This window comes from Lagopus muta, chromosome 12 (assembly GCF_023343835.1).
Source record: "Lagopus muta isolate bLagMut1 chromosome 12, bLagMut1 primary, whole genome shotgun sequence".
NCBI lineage: Eukaryota > Metazoa > Chordata > Aves > Galliformes > Phasianidae > Lagopus > Lagopus muta.
In genome coordinates this window covers 455,439-472,669 of record NC_064444.1, presented here as the reverse complement: position 1 = coordinate 472,669, position 17,231 = coordinate 455,439, and the positions used below count along the sequence as shown (strand labels likewise).

Below are 17,231 nucleotides of genomic sequence, written 5' to 3'. Positions count from 1 at the left end.
CTCAGAAGTGGCTGAGGCAGTGTGCTGGAGCTGCTCCTGTGAGCACTCTTGGTTCTGGTTGTGTGAACAAACACCTGATCCAGAGACCCTATTTCTGGTCCTTGCTCCACAGACAGACCTGTTTTCTTATGTATCTCCTAGGGCTCTATCTTTTTGGACTATGCTTTGCCCAAACTCTTGAACAAACTAAATTATCGGGGGCCTTCCACATGTGAGGTGGGCATTAAGCTGTCTGACCTCCTCAGTGACCGGGGGAGGAATAGGGGTGGCTCAGCGCAATGCATGGACCTGCTGTCAGCAGTGCCACAGTTCCGCCCTTCAGGCTCGGGCCGCAGAGCCGTTTGTGCTGAGCAGGCACTGGGTGACAGCGGGCTGCACGGGTTGTGCAGGCTGTGTGTGCCGTGCAGGCTGTACGTGCTGTGCAGGCTGGAGGTGCCCCAGGGATGAGCCCCGCACTGGGCAGTTCACCCCGCAGCTCTGCTGAGGAACGCACTGCTGAAGATGAGAAAAAATTCCCGTAGTGCACCTATTAATTGTTCGTTTAGGAGTAGAATTTTCCTCCAGCTGTGTGAGGGCTTAAGGCTAATTAATTAAGTGCTAATTAAAAGCAATACTGATAATGAAAACAGATGTTTTCAAGAAAAGTGAGTGGTGCTGGGACACCGCTCTGCTGCTGTCCCTGGCTCCTCTGCAGGCAGAGCGCAGCCCACGTGCTGGGTCTGAGAGGGCGTGCAGCACGGCGCTCACACGGTGGCTGCTGCTGTGCCACACAGGGGTCACTCCTGGGGAACAGTGTGGGTGGGGGAAAGCTGGGAGGGGGCTGCTTCGCCAGGGCCTGCAGAGAAGGGCGAGCAGTGGTTGGTGCACAGCAAAGCTGAGCTGAATGCTCCGCAGCCCTGATCTCAGTGGGTTCCTGTATCGGTGCTGCAGCCGTGCTGGGAGCAGCGTGCTTTGCACTGATAAAAGCCCCGTTGCTTGGAGCTGCTTTGTTTCTTGTCAGCTGTGGTTTATGAAGAACTGGAAAGATGCTGCTGTTGAACAGAAATCCACCCCTTGTCCTGATGAGTACGGTTGCTGCTGCGTGGCTCCCTGCCTGGGAAGGGCCTGCAGGGCCTCGAATCGTCCAGCTGTTGCATGCAGCTGGAGTTGTGTTCACTCTATGGCTGAGGAGTGGCCACAGACCAAGACGTGTGACACAGGGAGTTGAGCTGCAAGCTGCATGTTGTGCTTAGGATGGAGAAGTGGCTTTCAAAGGGCTTGTAACTGTGGGCAGGTGTGAAGCAGGAGTTGGCTGTGAATAGTGGTGGATTTGCTAAGCAGAACAAAGAATGCATTGTCTTGGAGAACCTGACACCGGTGCTGGGTGCTGGCTGCTCATCAGCTGTTCTGCTCCTCCTGGGCCTGAAAGGAAGGGAATGGTGGTGGCTGGTCCTTCAAAGAGTGGTGGGGAGGAATATCTCCTCCCTGTCTTTAGATTCTAAATATAAAGGTTTGTTTTGGTCTTGCTTTAACTTCAGAATTACTGACAGGAGTCTGAGGGAGTAGCCCTGGTCCTCCTAGCCCTCGGTGTGAGCTTTATGGCCTGTCAGTGGTATTTTGGGGTGATGTGGGACAGTTTTCAGCAGTTCTTGGCCACATCTCCTATCTCTGGAGCAGCAGCTGCATGCTTTTGAGCTGCTTGCTCTCCAAGTGGCAGTTTTGATCACACTGCCAATTCTGCCATTAACCTTTTATCTACTCTGCGAGCAAGGTGGAGAAGTAAAATCTTTCATCAGTCTTTAAAAAGGAGGGAGTGGAGGAAAAGGGCTGGCGTGGGGGCACAGGGAATGAGGGGGGTGGTGGGGAACAGGGAGGTCATCCCAGTGCCCTTGGGAGAAGGTAAGAGGAAGAGGGGCTAGAGCATCAGCCAGAAGCACCGTTCTTGGCATGATGCAGGTTGAGGCCAATAGAACTGCCTTGACTGGCGTAAAGTTTATTTTGCAAATGTAGACCGTAATTACCTGGACAACATGACCCAAATGGCCTGAAAGCACCCAGCCAGAATAGTAGAGTTCTGCACCAAGGACTGTGTGCAGTCCACAGCATATGGTCCTTTGGGTTCATACTACAACATAGCTGTCACAGCTTTGTCCGTGCTGGGAGATAATGGGACCTGTACTTCATAATTGGTTCCCGTAGAGCTGCTGACAGAACCCTGGAGCTTCCGGCCTTGTTAGAAGTCATTTTCAGCTGTGATTTGACAGTAGTGTTAATGTGGAGCCCAGTTTACGTTCTAGTTTCCATTCCTGTTCCTGAAGCAAGAGTTACTTTTGCTAGAGCGGATGCCATCTGGCAGTTTGCATTTTGCTTGTCTGCTGAAGGCCAGTTAATGCCTGCTGCTGTGTTTAGCTCAAGAGGAACTTTTGGTATTCGTGGTAGCTTCATAGTCAGAATGTTGTCTCACTTTATCCTGGCAGATCAGCTGCTCGTCATGCAGACACCTGGAGGCAAGGTGATGAGCTGCTGTGTCATCCTCCTTGAGGTGCAGCCAGCATGCATAGGCCCAGCTTTGCAGAGGTGAATCTCCTGAGCCGGGTATATCTGGATTTCAGTCATCTGAAAAGTAGTTTTCAATGTGTTGCACAATAATTTTGGCCTCAGAGAGAGGAATTCTATTTAACTTCTTAGCAAGGATGTAAACAAACTGGAGAAAGTGTAGAGTAGAGAGAAAAAGCAATTGAAGTACTGAAGAAAATGTTTTGGAGTGGGAAATAGAAGAGTTTTGATTTTCATCTGATCAGGAGACCTGAAAACTGAACTTACAGTTTTGGTCCCGCTCTCCTTCCGTGGAAGACATTGCCCGAGAGAGCAGCAAGAGCAGGTCTGTGCGTGTAGGAGCACGAGCAGGCTTTGAGTGCATGCACCATGCTCAGGGGTTGTCTCTAGAAATGAGACCTTCTGCATCCAAGCTTGGAGCTGCAGGTAGCTCAGCATTTCTGCTGTGGCACAGCAGAGTAGAGGACTTTAAGCAGGGTTCAGGAGGTCTTCAGACAGCAGCCTATCCCCTGGCAATGCTTATTTTTGTAAAAAGCTCAAGACAGCACTAGAAGCATCTTGCAGGCACCGTGCAATTATCATAATAAACAGTTTTATCATCTGCTTGGCAATCAATAATGTGGCTTATGCTGCTTTAGTATCTCACTGGTATTGATTACTTTAACAACTGTGCTGCGGTCAGCTCCTGTTAACCCGTGCTGTGCTGGTGGGGCATCGTGCTGCAGGAGGGAGCGGCGCAGGCACAACGCGGCCGTCAGCAGGAAGGAAACAGCTGGCGAGGTCAGAGAGGGTTTTTGTTGGGAGATGCGTAATGGCAGGATTTTAATCCAGGAATGTGAATTGAGTGCGAAAACTCTGTGTGCATTGTATTTTCAGGTAGGATTGCGATGTGGTTCTCAGTTTGGGCTCCAGTCCATGTGGGCTCGTAACAGTATCTGGTAGTGCTTTGTCAGAAGGGGTTTCACTGAAGCAGTGCGTGCCCCGAGGTTTCTGTCCCTAAAGAAAAGGAAATGTTCTTTCTGTAGTGAAGGTGTAATGCTTTGCTGGAGGCCAGGCCTTCTCCTTGGCTTTCCCTGGCTCCTTTGGGACCACCTGAGAGCTGAGTAACACTGGAGAGTGGGCACGTCTCACACGTGCCTGACCTGAGCAAGGGGTGCTGCCTGCTGGCTGTGGAATAGGACATTTGCTCATAAAACCCCATTGATCCCACAGCAGCCAGTTAGGCTGAGCTGGGAGAGCTAAACACTGTTGTGTGTACCAAAGTCTTTCGTTTCAACTAAGTGAACCCTTGGGGCTGTTTTGACAGCATTGCCTCAACTTCCAACAGAGCGGTTGGCGATTCAGAACAGCAAGTCAGTAGTAGCTTATCCGTTTGGGAGGAAAAAAGATGACTGGATCCAGATGGGACTCTGAGATAGGACTTTGTGGGATTTGGGCATACCTAGATAGTTCGGTCTCATTGCCCAATATTTCTCCTAATGGAATTTCCCATCATTTACTGCCCTGCTGATTTCTGATCAATGAAAATAAAATTGCATTGCCTCCTGAGAGGCTCCATGTATGGCTACAGTCTACAACTGTGTCAGTTCCGGTAAGATAATCTCATCAGGAGAGCAGGAGGGTAATAGGAAATAAAAAGAAAACCCCATAATTAGCAAGAGGGCAAGCAGCTTGCAGTCCTAGAGATCCCAAGAAGCACGAGTAGGAAGTCCCTTCCCCACCTCTGAAGTGACAGCTCTGACGATGCCTGATGCTACATGTAGGTGTGCTGGGATGCAGTTGTATCGGGGTATGGGAGTCTGTACAGGTCCACTGGGCATGTGCTTTGAAACCTGTATTTATCTGAATTGGTGTCAGTTCTCCTTTGTGAGATGGTTAAACTTCCACGAGAGATCTGTTTGCTCTGAAGTGCTACAGGGATGCAGCAGCTGCCTGCTGTGAACCCAGAGAGCATGAACTTGAGACTTTGAGCCTGTTGAGTGGCGTGTAGTTATTGGCTCCTGGTTGCTGCAATCAGAAGGGTTTATTTTGCCCAGGTAAAGAAAATACATAAATAACAAAGTAAGGTGTCTGGAGTTTATAGCAAGGCTGTGTTTTGTAAGTGGATGAGTTTGCAGGTGCTCTGTTTGTGGAAATCCTCTCAGTTCTACTAAGTTTGCCTTGTGTAGCCTTCTTGGGAAGGTTTCCCAAGCATCTGGCAAATTTTTCTACCTGTTTCAGGGTTCTCTTCGTTTATTTATTTTTGAAGATTCCCTTCCAGCAATGTAACTCCGTGCCAGACACTGGTGGTGAATTCACTGGTAGTGAATTGGAGCACATGTGCTTGTGACTTCTGCAGCGTGGCTTTGCACCACCGGTGTATAATTCAGAACTAGCAGATCGTGGTGTTTGTCTCAGTAGTGAGCAGAATGGTTACCAAATGACCTCATGCTGATGAGATCCTGTCTCTGAGCGCGCTCTGCTTGCGCAGCACCACAGGCTTTCCCAGAGGGTGGGAAGGAGTGGCTGTGCCTGGGACCAGGCGGTGTCTGTTTCCTAACAAGGACTGGATCTGAGCCCTGGCAGAGGAGGTCTGCATGACATATGAATCAAACTCTTACCCTCTCTTTGGCCCTTGACACTGCTCTGGAACACGTGTTGTTTGGGTAAATCAGCAGAAAGGAAGGAGCGTTGGCAAGACTTCTTCCCTAGGCATGCGAGTCTGCAGACTGTGCTGAGGAGCACCGCTTGGGGAGTGCTGCCTGACGGCACCGCGTTCACTTCCGAGTGGGGCCATCTAAGGTTGGCTGCGTCTGCTTTTGGAGTCTTGTTGCAGGGCTGGTTGAGGCTTGGCTGCTGTGGTTTGTAGGAGCTAGCTCTCTGTAGCAGTGCAAATGTGCCATGTGTTTCTCATTGGGTGGGACTGCTCAGCACGTCCAGTAACTGGAAGAAGGAATGGATGAACCATCAGCAAAGCCGCAAAAGCCAGCTGGAATTTCTCACTTTCAGGACTCATTGCTGTGGTTTGCATCCTGTAGTCTCGCTACAAATGCTACACTTTCTTGGAACAGGGAACAGTGATCTGGTGGTGTAAGTATAGACAAATGTATCAAAGATGGTGTCCTCGTGGTGTTTGAAACTACAAACAATTCAGGGCATCTCTGTGGGTTAGATGTTGCCTAGCACATGGCCCTGTTGGATGTTGCTGCCATTCGTGGTTAGGCAGAAGTGGCTCCATGGAGCTGTTGTAGCTCTCACTGAACATGCTACGATGGTAAAAAATGGAGGGGGAGGAATGGCAAGCTTCAGACTGGCATAAGGGAGAGAAAGAGTGGGACCATTTCCCCAAGGTGTGGGACCAGAGTAACTGTGGAGAGAACAGCTGAGCGGAGCGGCTTGGCCCAAGTGCTGTTTGCTTGCTTTTGAAGTTTGGTCAGTAACACTGCACTGAAAATGGGTACCAGATGCGAGTGTAGTTCTTTATGCTGCAGCAGAGGCTGGAAGCCAGGTTTGACAAGAAACATTGGGGTTGTAGAGCAAAGGAGTGAATTGCGCAAACTGAAGAATCAAGGAATATGCAATGTTTTGAAACAAAATCTGAAGCTTCTGCTGTCTGACACAGAGGAGGGAGGTTTCTGCAGGATGTGAAAACAAGCTGCCTGTCGTAGGAGCATGTGAATGACATGCCACTGATAGCAGTGGTTTGCTTTGTTTTGTAGAGAGTACTGCGACCTCAGCTAGTTCACCTCTGCTATGAAATACTTTCACTCCAAAGAGCATCTCTGGAGGAATGAGCGAGCTTTTCCCCAGCTGTTTGCTTGAAGCACTCTGGCACTTCTCTGGATTTACTCTGTTCTCAATAGCAGTGGGTTGACAATTACATAAATATTTTTGTGTGTAGTACAGTAGCTGGCTCAAAGGGATCAGCAAACTCGGAATAATAGTTCATAACAAAATGCCTTCTGAAAAGCAGCCTCCATCTTGCAGTGCACTCGTTGGTTCAACTTCAGCTGGTGTGAAGGACAGAAAAAAATGGGGATAATGTGGAAGGTTCACCTTCTCAAGGAGACCCTTTCTCTTAGTTTCATGCCAAGTGCTTGAGCCCTACAGCTTTCAGCCCTGTTTTGTTCAACGTTTCCTTTGCTTCCCGCTGCTTGAAAAGCTGTTTATGCTAATGATCCTGTGAGGATCTGAGGAACTTGCTGTGCCTATGTGTGTGAGCGTGGTGTAAGACTGCTTGTGCTTTGTGCCCTCTTAATGAGCGTGCGCAGTGCAGCGCTGGTCGTGCTGTCAGCTGCGGCCTCAGAGCTGCTGGCTGCTGGCCATGAGCCCTCCATGCGACCATCCTGCAGGCCAAGGGCCATCCTGACCGTCAGAGGTGCCTGATGGAGTTTCCCTTCCTGCTGACTGCTGTGTCCTACCTCAGTCTCTTCGGGACCCTTGTCCCATCCAGGCCTGCCTGAATCCCTCAGAAGCCAGTGAATTCTTGGCATCAGTGCAGTAGCAAACTGATTGGTGAGGACTTGCAGCCCCTGGACTCTTGTCAGTGTGTGATGCAGCCTGTGGGTCACTGCTGGTTGGATCCTTTGTCCCGCAGCAGGCATGCCTGGCTTCCTAGATCCCCTCCTGCTGCAATGGAGTTGGCACATCTCCCCTGCACACAACAGTCTGGCACTGAGCAGTGTCTGCAGAGAAACTCCAGGAGTTTTGAAGCTGGGCTTAAAGCATTTGAGTAGGTAGAGCTAAAGCTCAGAAGAGGAAGAAGGCCGGATAAAGAGCTTGTTCAGGACTTGGCAGCATGGGCACCTGGTTGTGGATACTCAGCAAACCACATTTGTTGATGAGGCAGCTCCCCTGTGATCAGGTGTGTGCCAAAACACAACTCTGTCTTGCTTGGAAAGGTGCAAGATGCAACCTACTATGTGAAAAAAGAAAATTACTGTAGAAGTTATTTTTAAATTATTGAACTCTGCAAATAAATATCGTTATTTTCAGTCTTCTTCTTAGAAGTTGCATAAGAAGAATCTCAGAACGCAGATATGGTGGGTGGAAACCTGTAACTAGAGACCACTCGTGCTGTGCATCTACATTCACTATTATGTATAAATTCTGGCTCATATGTACCATTTTATCCTAATAATTCATGTCCTGTTACAGAATCCTTAGCATTTCTTGCTGTAGTAATAACATCTGCCAATCTTTCTGGCACCTTAATGAATGGGAAAGAGCTGAAACGCATATCTTGTGTTTGTTAGAAGATAAAGCATTTTGTGAAACTAGGAATTGAAGCAGTCTCTGTGTTCTGCAAAGCTTGAGTCTCCAGCTTGTGTCGCTTGGGAAATTTCAGAAGATCTTTCTATTCTAGGAAGTGACTTTCCACATATTTATGTGATAACAGCTACTGTATGAATCTCATACAGTGACAACATGCTCGTGCAACTTTGTCTTACCCTCATATGTGACCATACTGCTTGCTAAGTGAGGCAATGTGTTATCGTGTAATTAAAGACAGTATCATAATCCATATGCATAGTGGAGCAAAATTAAAGTTGCTTTGGCAACAACATACATTCTGTTCTTCCTTAACTTCTGAATTCTTGATCCTAAGTAATGATTTTTGTTGTGCTTTTCCATATACAGTTTTCTGCGTGTTCCAAGAGTGCTTTGTGGCATGCCAGGTGCTGGGAAGTGACACGGGAGGCTTTGGTGCTCCGGGTTCATGTCGCCACTCCAGATGTATTGGATGACTGCCTTGCTCCTGCCCGAGGGGCAACCCAAGGTTTTGTTCTCCATTCCTGAGCCTGGTGCATCTCAGCGAGACGTGGTTGAGTCACTGGGCATGGTGGTGATGAGCTGATGGTTGAACCTGGTGATTGTACAGGTCTTTTCCAACCTTAATGATGCTGTGACATGAGCACCTCGCCGTACTGTGTCCCTCTGAGGACATTTCCACTGGCTGAGAGCAGTGTGCCAAGGAGGGGTGTGCAGGGCTTCCAAGCCCACGTTCACCCTTGTGCTTTCTTTGTCCTCTCTGCCTCTTTCCTCTTCTCCTGCAAACTAGCAGCACCTGCGCTAGAGCTAATCAAGGGCAGTCTCAGCCTGTGTGTATGGTATTGATTTATGGGGTGGCTGTTGGCACAACAGGTAGGCGTGTATTTACAAAGTTTAGAGGCCACTGTGCAGCTTTGTAGAGCAGGCGGTGCTCAGGCCCAGTCACTGGCTGTGCTCGTGTGAGCCACGTCTTCTGTGCAGCCCCGGCACAAAGCCTGGGATCAGAGAGCCAGCTGTGTGCTGCAGACGGGTCGCGAGGAGCAGACCCCGCTCGTGGCAGCGCTGTGTGCTGTGGGAAGAGCAGGGGGGGCCGCCTGGGTGTCTTCCAGGGTAATGGCCGTGGATGTAATGCATCTGCTTGTATCTTTTCCCTGTCCTCAGCACCCTTTTTTCATGGTGCCATGTGGGTCATTAGCAGAGGGAACAGTTTCTCACTGTCTCTTTCTCCTTTTGTTTTCCTCCTTCCTCATTGCTTCCAGTCTTGGTTTACTGCCAAACAGCCTCTTGTGAAAGGGCCGCCTAATTAACCCTGTGCTAATTAACAATTTAAAATTACACAGCACGGCTGTTCATATTTAATTCTCGGGAAGCCTGGGCAACAGCAGGAACCCCTCCTCCCGCCGTCTCCCTCCGCCACCGCCCGGGGGGAGCGCAGGGCCACCCCGAGCTGCGGCCGCTGCTGGGAGCAGCGTGGCTGAAAGATGGCATTTGTGGTGTGTGCAGGGAGATGGGGCTGGGGGGGCCGAGGACAGCGCGGGGTCACTCTGCCTGCCTCCCGTCAGAGCGCGGCTGCCAGCGAAGCGGCCGTGGTTGAAAGCAGCACCTGGTGACAGCACGGGGCGTCGGGACACAGGGCCGGCCGGCCGCGGGACACTGCAGCGCCGTGTCTGCTGCCCTGCCTGCGGCCGTGGCCTGCAGCGGCCTGCCTTTGGAGAGCCATCTGCCAGACTCTGGCCTGCCGGGGGAGCTGCAGGGACGGAGCGGCCCGGTGTGCTGCCTGCGGCCCATGGAGCGGTGTGGGACCGGGGGCAGCCATGGGGTGTGGGGCTGAGCAGGGACCGAGGGAGAGCCCTCCCCACTGCCCGGCGCGGGAGCACGGGGAGTCTGTGGCGCTCAGGCTGCTCTCTCCGTAACTGGAGTTCATTGATTTTACGGGAAGCCGTGTTTACAGACAGAGTGCTGATCGACCTGACGAGTTGACTTCTGCCTCCTTAAGTAAGAACTACCTTTTCTTATTGACTGGCTGATAAACAGCGTGAGGCGGGTGGGGGGCGCGCAGTGTGTGGGTCGGGGCTGTCCTCAGCACTCTGCTGTCTGTCCGGGTCACCTGGGGATGGCCTGGGGACGGACGGGAGGCAGAGCCCGTGACAGTGAGCTGCAGGCACCGTACTGCTGCTCAAAGCTGGGTTTGCTTACAAACTGAGTTGTTCTTTTTAGTTCACGGAAACAAATAGCTAGGGTTCATGAGTGAATGGAAATGAATCTGTGCCTTCTCCTATGGCACCGCTTTCTGGAAGTAGCACTGGAGATGCAGTGATGGGCAGAAGGTGCGGGGCTGTGTGCAGGGCCATGCTGCACCTGCTGAGGGCTGTGTGCCGACCCCCCACAGCCGCACCTCCAGTGCTGGTTAGCTTGCAGTGGGGGAGACACATTAAAGCCACCCGCGGCAGCAAAGCCCACCAATTAATTGGTAAATGCTTGCAGGTTTGCCTGGCCTGGCCTGGCTGGGAGAAGAGATCGGCTTTCTTGTCAATAAACAAGTCCCCAGTGCAGCATCAAAGCCGCAGTCCTTTATCAATCGCGGCCTCCTCTTCCCGCATGTTCCTGTAACTTACCAAGCATTTATGACATTGATTTTGCAATCAGGCTGTTAACCCTCCCGCCCCACCAGCCCTGCTGGCCCTTTTGGCCCCGCTGTCAGTCAGGCGTCTTCTGCCAATCGGGAGTTCTTGGTACTGCAGATGCTCAGGTTCATGTTGTGGCACATCTGCACGTGTTCCCAGGGAGCTTGCTGTGCTTTGCAGTTCTACTGTCTGCTTAATGATGATTTCTATTTTATCTTTTTTAATTTCTACTTTCCTAAGAGACTTGTTTGTCCAGGCTGGTAAACTGCATGTTGTTTTGTCTGGGTGTTTTGAAAGTGAGGCACTCTTTTTCTACATTGTTTTGAAGTCTGCATAGATACTCCCATCAGTGTTCTCAGCAGAAACATGAGGCTTATGAAGTTCGGCTTTACTCGGTTTTTCACCCAATATGAATTTGTTTTTGTTTGATTTGGATCACTGTCCTCAAGGCAGAAGGTAGCAGTGAGGTGGAAAGAACGTGTCATGTCGTAGGAACATTAATACGCAGCCTCAGTGCAGAAGAATCTGGGATCGATTTAAGGCAAGCACGCAGTGAAGGACAAATTTTCAGTGGGAGGGCAAAAGCTGTCACAAGGCAGTGTCAGAGCGTTGTGTTAGCTAAGGTAAGCAAAACAGCATCTGAGACAACTGAGCTTTTTGGCAACAGAATTACAGTGTTCCTCTTCCCAATTCAGTGCAACCTCATGCTGATCTGTGGTCTGCGTTACCATGCTCCAGCTCACATCAGTAGCATTTTTGGGGAGCTATTCTCACAGGTCTGTTAACTCTAGGCAGCCATTCTGCCCAGGCTCTGTTAGGATTGCAGTGCAGGAGGAGGTCATGTTGGGATGCAGCAAGTGGAGCTGTGACATTGGTGTGCAGCCTGTGCTCAGCAGCTCCTGGCTGCAGGGAGTTCTGCAGGTCTCATATTTGGTGGAGGAGCAATAGCGGGAAGGTGGCCGTCCTTCCCAAGGACTCACATCATCTCTTTGTGTCTGGGGGCTGGGAGAGGCGGTCTGTGCACCCGCTGTGTCCTGCAGGATCTCTGGGAGCTTCCTGGAGCGTGTGGGGCTGACCACTTTCCAGTCCTCAGGATGGACCCTTGTCAGATCTGGAATTTCCTGTTTGGTTTCTCTCCTGACGTCTCTCCTTTTAAACTCTGTCCAGAGCATAGCAATTAAATCTCCTGTGCATACAAAATGCTGTGACTCTGAAATTCTTGAGAGTTTCTCTGGGTCTCATGATCTGCCTTAGAGCTCCATGTGTGCAGCTGAGCTGAAGATGTTAGCTGCGCTCCCAGAGCTGCTAACAGAGGGGAATAGCCCCAAAACTGTAGTGTCCGAGTTAGGAAGCCATGGATAAGGGAGGATAATTTTTGCAAAGCTTTAAAGCTTCAACACTGTTCTTTTGTAGCATCCTAACTCAGTTTTTCTCAGACATTTTTCTGTAAATTGTTTTGAAGATCTCTCTGAGGTTGAAAGTGTTGGGGATGGCAGTGCAGCTCCTGCAGTCTACCCATCCCCCCCAGGGAAGGACTGAGGGGTTCTCCACACCGCCAGGTCGCTTTGACCAGCCTCTTGCCTTTCCTGCTCCCATCCGTGACTACAGAAGCATGGCAGGGGCAAGCACCTGTTAGTTTCTATCGCTCGTTTCCTGTGGCTGCACACCCGGTGCTGCATTAGCGTCTTACACCAGGCCTTCTGTCCCCAGAGCTCACCTGGGGCATTGGTTCTCGTGCCATCGCCCACGATCCCAAAGAGCAGGATGCCCATGGCCTTTGTGGTGCATGGTCTTTATGGAACTGCCTGCTCTCTGACTCACCCGCCTCTCTTCCTCTCTCCCCGCCTGCAGGTCCCAGCCGTACCGGGTGCAATGAGCGCTCCGTGCCGGCCCTGCCATGGAAGGCTGTGACTCGCCCGTCATCCCCGGGAAGGACAATGGGTGCGGCATCTCTCAGCACCAGCAATGGACTGATCTCAACAGCGCCCACCTCCCCGACACGGCCGGCAGCATGGAGCAGCCTGCGGTGGAGAGCCGCGGCCCCCTGGACAGCCTGAGGGTCCCTTTCCCCGAGCGCGTCTCCGAGAGCAGCGCCGCGGCCGGCCCCGGCGCCGAGCCCGCCAGCAAGGAGGTGAGCTGCGGGCAGTGCGCGGCCTCCTTCGCCGGCCTGCAGAGCTACATGGAACACCGCTGCGCCAGCGCCCGCCCACCCCCGCCACTGAGGGGGGAGAGCGGGAGCGAGAGCAGCGAGGATGGGGACGAGGAGAGCGATGTGGAGAACCTGGCCGGCGAGATCGTCTACCAGCCGGACGGCTCGGCCTACATCGTGGAGAGCCTCAGCCAGCTGGTGCAGAGCGGGGCCGCCTGTGGCAGCGGGGCTCTCCCCTCGCTGCTCCCGAACTCTCTCTCCAAGCAGGGGGAGCCTTCCGGCACCGCCCCCGTCTACCCGCAGATCATCAACACCTTCCACATAGCCTCATCCTTCGGGAAGTGGTTTGAGGGCTCAGACCAGACCTTCCCGAATACCTCAGCCCTGGCGGGCATCAGCCCCGTCCTGCACAGCTTCCGCGTCTTCGATGTGCGACACAAAAGCAACAAGGATTACCTGAACAGCGATGGTTCTGCCAAAAGCTCCTGCGTATCCAAAGATGTTCCCAACAATGTGGACCTGTCCAAATTCGATGGCTTTGTGCTCTACGGGAAGAGGAAGCCCATCCTGATGTGTTTCTTGTGCAAGCTTTCCTTTGGGTATGTCCGCTCGTTCGTGACCCACGCGGTGCACGACCACCGAATGACTCTGAGTGAGGAGGAGCGGAAAATTCTTAGCAATAAGAACATCTCCGCTATCATCCAAGGGATAGGCAAAGACAAGGAACCTCTCGTCAGCTTTCTGGAACCAAAAAACAAAACCTTTCAGCACCCTCTTGTTTCCACAGCTAACCTCATAGGCCCTGGACACAGTTTTTATGGCAAATTCAGTGGCATTCGCATGGAAGGCGAGCAGGCCCTGCAGGCTGGGCCAGCTGGCGGAGCGGAGCCGCCACCTTCAGGCGTCCTGGCCCCCGGTGCGCTCCTCAACCTGGGTGGGCTGACCAGCTCGGCTCTGAAGACTCCAATTACCTCAGTCCCCCTGGGCCCGCTGGCTTCCAGTCCCACCAAATCCTCCGAGGGGAAGGACCCTGGGGTGGCAGAGGGGGAAAAGCAAGAGGGGGGCGACCAGGACAGCCTCTCAGAGAAGGCAGAGCCTGTGGAAGAGGTGGAGGAAGAGGAAGAAGAGGAGGTGGAGGAGGAGGAGGAGGAAGAGGAGGAGGAGGAAGAGGAAGAAGATGAGGATGATGAGGGTTGCAAAGGACTGTTTCCAAGTGAGTTGGAGGATGAACTGGAGGACAGGCCCCAGGAGGACCCTGGGGCTGTGGCAGGCGGCAGCAGCAGCAGCAGCAGCAAAAAGGACCTTGCTCTCTCAAACCAAAGCATTTCTAACTCTCCCTTAATGCCTAACGTGCTCCAGACCCTGTCACGGGGCACAGCTTCTACTAGTTCTAATTCTGCTTCTTCCTTTGTCTTTGATGGTGCAAACAGGAGGAATCACTTAAGCTTTAACAATGAGGGCGGCGGAGCCAATGTGGCAGAGGGCAGCAGGAGGCTGGACTTTATCGATGAAAGTGCCAATAAAGACAATGCCACAGCACCAGAACCAAATGAGAGCACAGAGGGCGAGGACGGGAGCTACATCTCCCATCACCAGCATGCTGGCCCCCTCTGTGAACTTGGGGGTGGGGAGTGCCCCTCGGGGAGTGGCGTGGAGTGCCCAAAGTGTGACACGGTCCTGGGCTCCTCAAGGTCGCTGGGTGGCCACATGACTATGATGCATTCTCGCAACTCATGTAAGACACTCAAGTGTCCCAAGTGCAATTGGCACTACAAGTACCAGCAGACGCTTGAGGCGCACATGAAGGAGAAACATCCTGAGCCAGGGGGCTCCTGTGTCTACTGCAAAAGTGGGCAGCCGCACCCACGGCTGGCACGGGGTGAAAGCTACACCTGTGGTTACAAGCCCTTCCGCTGCGAGGTCTGTAACTACTCCACTACTACCAAAGGCAACCTCAGTATTCATATGCAGTCTGACAAGCATCTCAACAACATGCAAAACCTGCAGAACGGAGGGGGAGAGCAAGTCTTCAGCCACACCGCCGGGGCGGCAGCAGCAGCTGCAGCAGCCGCGGCCGCTGCAGCAGCAAACATTGGCAGCACCTGTGGGGCCCCCTCCCCCACCAAACCAAAAACCAAACCCACATGGCGGTGTGAGGTGTGCGACTATGAGACCAATGTAGCCAGAAACCTTCGTATTCACATGACCAGTGAGAAGCACATGCACAACATGATGCTGCTTCAGCAAAACATGTCCCAGATCCAACACAACCGGCACCTGGGCCTTGGGAGCCTGCCGTCCCCTGCCGAGGCCGAGCTCTACCAGTACTACCTGGCACAGAACATGAACCTTCCCAACCTGAAGATGGATAGCACTTCCTCAGATGCACAGTTCATGATGAGTGGATTCCAGCTTGATCCTGCCAATCCCATGGCAGCAATGGCTCCATCTCTAGGTGAGATTGAAGGGTTTTCCACTGTTCCTGTGCGTAAGGGGAGAGTTGTGTTTGTGTCACGGGCTTTGTTCTGTCCCTGCAACTCACGGTGAAGTGCAGCTGCAGTGCAGTGGACTGCCCGTGTGTGTTGACCAAGGATGGAGCCTGCACTGTAGGGATGGAGCAGAGAATTCTCTTCTGCGTTCTTCCACAACATTTTGTCATCCTAAGAAAGTATGTCACTTTTTTTGGTTCATTTTCTAAAAGTTCTGGAAGGAAAGTAATAGAACAGTAGTTGTAGCTGACATGCACTGAGTGTTCCTTATTACTGCAGTCAGGATGCTTCACTGCGTTTCCTGATGGATTGGGCTTGCTTTGGTAAGGGACGTAGGCACTGTCCGGGTGGCTCTGTGAGCTGCTAGTGCTCCCAGAGCTGGGGGCTGAGGTGGTGCACTGCGTATTGTATTGCCTTGAGGAGAAAAGGTAAGTGTGTTTTGAGAGCTGCGATGAGTTCGGTAGATGTTCCTCTGCTGAAGAAACTCAGCTGAAACCACCCCTGTGACACCAGCACAATAGATAAGATTTGAGGCCTGAACAGAGGAAGGAGAGTCATTAAACCGAAGAGGAATGGCTATAGGGAGGGAAGATTATTTCTCTCATCAACTGACAAAAGCACTTTGAAATAAATTACCAAATGTATTTTTCCTGACAGCAAGCATTCATCATGTTTGTGTTGGCACTCTGGGGGGCACACTGTTATCCCCACAAAGTTGAGCCCAAGAATTAGAATAGGGTAAGGAATAAGTTTCTGTCAAGGTTCCTCCACCAAGCTGCTTTTATGTCCCCTGAGACTGACAGCAGCCACTGCAGCGCTCTGTAATAGCTCTGCTTTCATGCTAGAGTCCCACACAGCACTTAGGGCATGCCAGATGGAAGCGACTTATTTCTGCGTTGTTTTTGGTGTTGCTGAGGGTTTTTCACAGCGCCTTGAGAAAGTATGTGAAAAGAGATCTGCCACTTACCTGCCTTCCTTTGAACTAATTTATTTGTGCTGCTCTCTGCCCTCTCTGCCCTTGTCCATCCATTGATGCTATTATTACTGATGCACTACATTGCTGGTTCATTGGTCTCATGCATGTTCTCCTTTCCTTCAGCTATTCATAGTACAGTTTATTATTAGTCCAGAAGGACGTGAAAGTCATATGAGAGAACAACAACACAAGATACTAAAAAAAATGAAAAAGAAAATGGAGGAACTCAAGTGATTATAACTTAAAGTAATTATCTTTTTTTTTTTTTTCTTTTTTATTGCATTTCCCAGCTTGCATCTTTGGGAGGTCAAGGACATGAGCTTGTCTGGTACATTTTCAGTAGCTCCAAGTTGCCACCCGCTGTAACTGACAACTGCTTGTAACATAGCTGACAGCAGCATGTAATCTTACGCAGTCATCTGTGGGTGGTTTCTTGGGATGCACCCCTTTTGGGACTCAGAGCCTCCTTGCTGAAGTAAGGGAGGCTGGCATGAGAGAAGTTGGGAGTACTTTAGCTGAAACCTCTTGAGGTGCATTACGAGGCCTTGAGCATCTGTGAGCTTGCCTGGAAAGTGATTTGTGAGCAGTACACTTGATGGTTATAAATCTCAAGCTGAGGATCACGGAGGGAGGCCCTTCCCATGTCAATAAGCACTTGACACAAGTTTAGCTCATTAAACTCATACGCACGCTGTGAACTTTGTTAGAAATCAAGCACATTTTTCCCATTTTTACTCTTCAGTCCAAAACTGAGCTTGAGAGGAATATTAATAAATCAGAAGATATTGCTTACAGGTTTTTACTGCACGACGCTTTAAGGATAGATGGATTCGAAGAGAGGATTTCAAGATGTGTCCTAAGAGGAATGCTTAGAAAAATTACTGTGATTAGGAGATGCGGGCTGTGGAAGGCAAGTGATGGCTCTCTGTGTGCGGTGAGCAGCTGTGCAGGAGTAGCTGTGGAATTGTGCTGTGGCACGGCAAGATAGAAATGATTTGAGAAAGAGGAGCGCGGCTGCGTTGACAGAGGGGCAGGGTGCTGGCACTCGGCTCGTCCCATGCAGTGCCTGCGCCAGCTGTGGCTGCGTGCCTTCAGGAAGGTTGGCGTGCAGTTCTGGTACCCGCCCCAGTGCAGAGCAGCCTCGCAGTGGTGGCTGTTTCTCAGCATAAGAAACGTTTTGGTGGGCTGGGTAACTGCTGGCCTAAAGG

General features: G+C 51.4%; 1 protein-coding gene across 6 annotated transcripts in view; it reads left to right on the top strand.

The window, feature by feature from the left end:
* The window catches only part of ZFHX3 (zinc finger homeobox 3), a 510,916-nt gene that overhangs the window by 399,783 nt on the left and 93,902 nt on the right, over positions 1-17,231 (top strand). For 3 of the 6 annotated variants that reach the window (XM_048958823.1, XM_048958822.1, XM_048958824.1), the window contains one exon: positions 12,261-15,013. In XM_048958823.1, the coding sequence (XP_048814780.1) occupies positions 12,307-15,013 (2,707 nt within the window). In that variant the 5' untranslated portion in view covers positions 12,261-12,306. Of the gene's footprint in view, positions 1-4,392; positions 5,605-5,629; positions 7,379-8,154; positions 9,781-12,260; positions 15,014-17,231 lie in introns of those variants that run through there. The other 3 variants (XM_048958827.1, XM_048958826.1, XM_048958825.1) reach the window with 3 other exon arrangements.